Source organism: Myotis davidii, unplaced genomic scaffold (genome assembly GCF_000327345.1).
Source record: "Myotis davidii unplaced genomic scaffold, ASM32734v1 scaffold93, whole genome shotgun sequence".
Taxonomy (NCBI): Eukaryota; Metazoa; Chordata; class Mammalia; order Chiroptera; family Vespertilionidae; genus Myotis; species Myotis davidii.
In genome coordinates, this window is record NW_006292095.1 from 11032159 (window position 1) to 11032543 (window position 385).

Consider the following 385-nt stretch of genomic DNA (forward strand, 5'->3'; position numbering starts at 1 on the left):
GGGACGGCGAGGCCGGGGATGGAAGAACCGGCCCTTCCCGGCCCCGCTTCCGCATCTCTTCCCAGGCCTCCCGATCCCTATTCGGTCGCCTCCTCCGTCCGCGGAAGCGAGGCCTGGGCTTTAGGAACCATCCGGGCCGAGTGCCGGGGATAAGCCTCCATCTCAGTCCCCACCACTGGCGATCAGAACAGGTGCCATCTCTGCAGAGAGCGGAGAGCAGGCTCTTCTCAAACAGCAGACCCACCTCTTTTGAGTCTTCTCCGCCATGGTTGGGCCCCCTCTCCAATTGGAACCCAGATCGACACAAGCGCCTGAGAAAAGCGATGATCTCGACAAGCGATTGGATAGCCTGGCAGGATTGGAAGGGGGCGGGGGCGGGGCCTGC

At 63.4% G+C, this 385-nt stretch overlaps 1 protein-coding gene across 1 annotated transcript in view; it reads right to left on the minus strand.

Annotated features, from left to right (window-relative positions):
- Positions 1-356, minus strand: part of DCTN6 (dynactin subunit 6) — a 30065-nt gene extending 29709 nt beyond the window's left edge. The window contains exon 1 of the mRNA XM_006765617.2: positions 245-356. Within this exon, the coding sequence (XP_006765680.1) occupies positions 245-267 (23 nt within the window). The 5' untranslated portion in view covers positions 268-356. The remainder of the gene's footprint in view (positions 1-244) is intronic.
- Between the last annotated feature and the right edge of the window lie 29 nt (positions 357-385).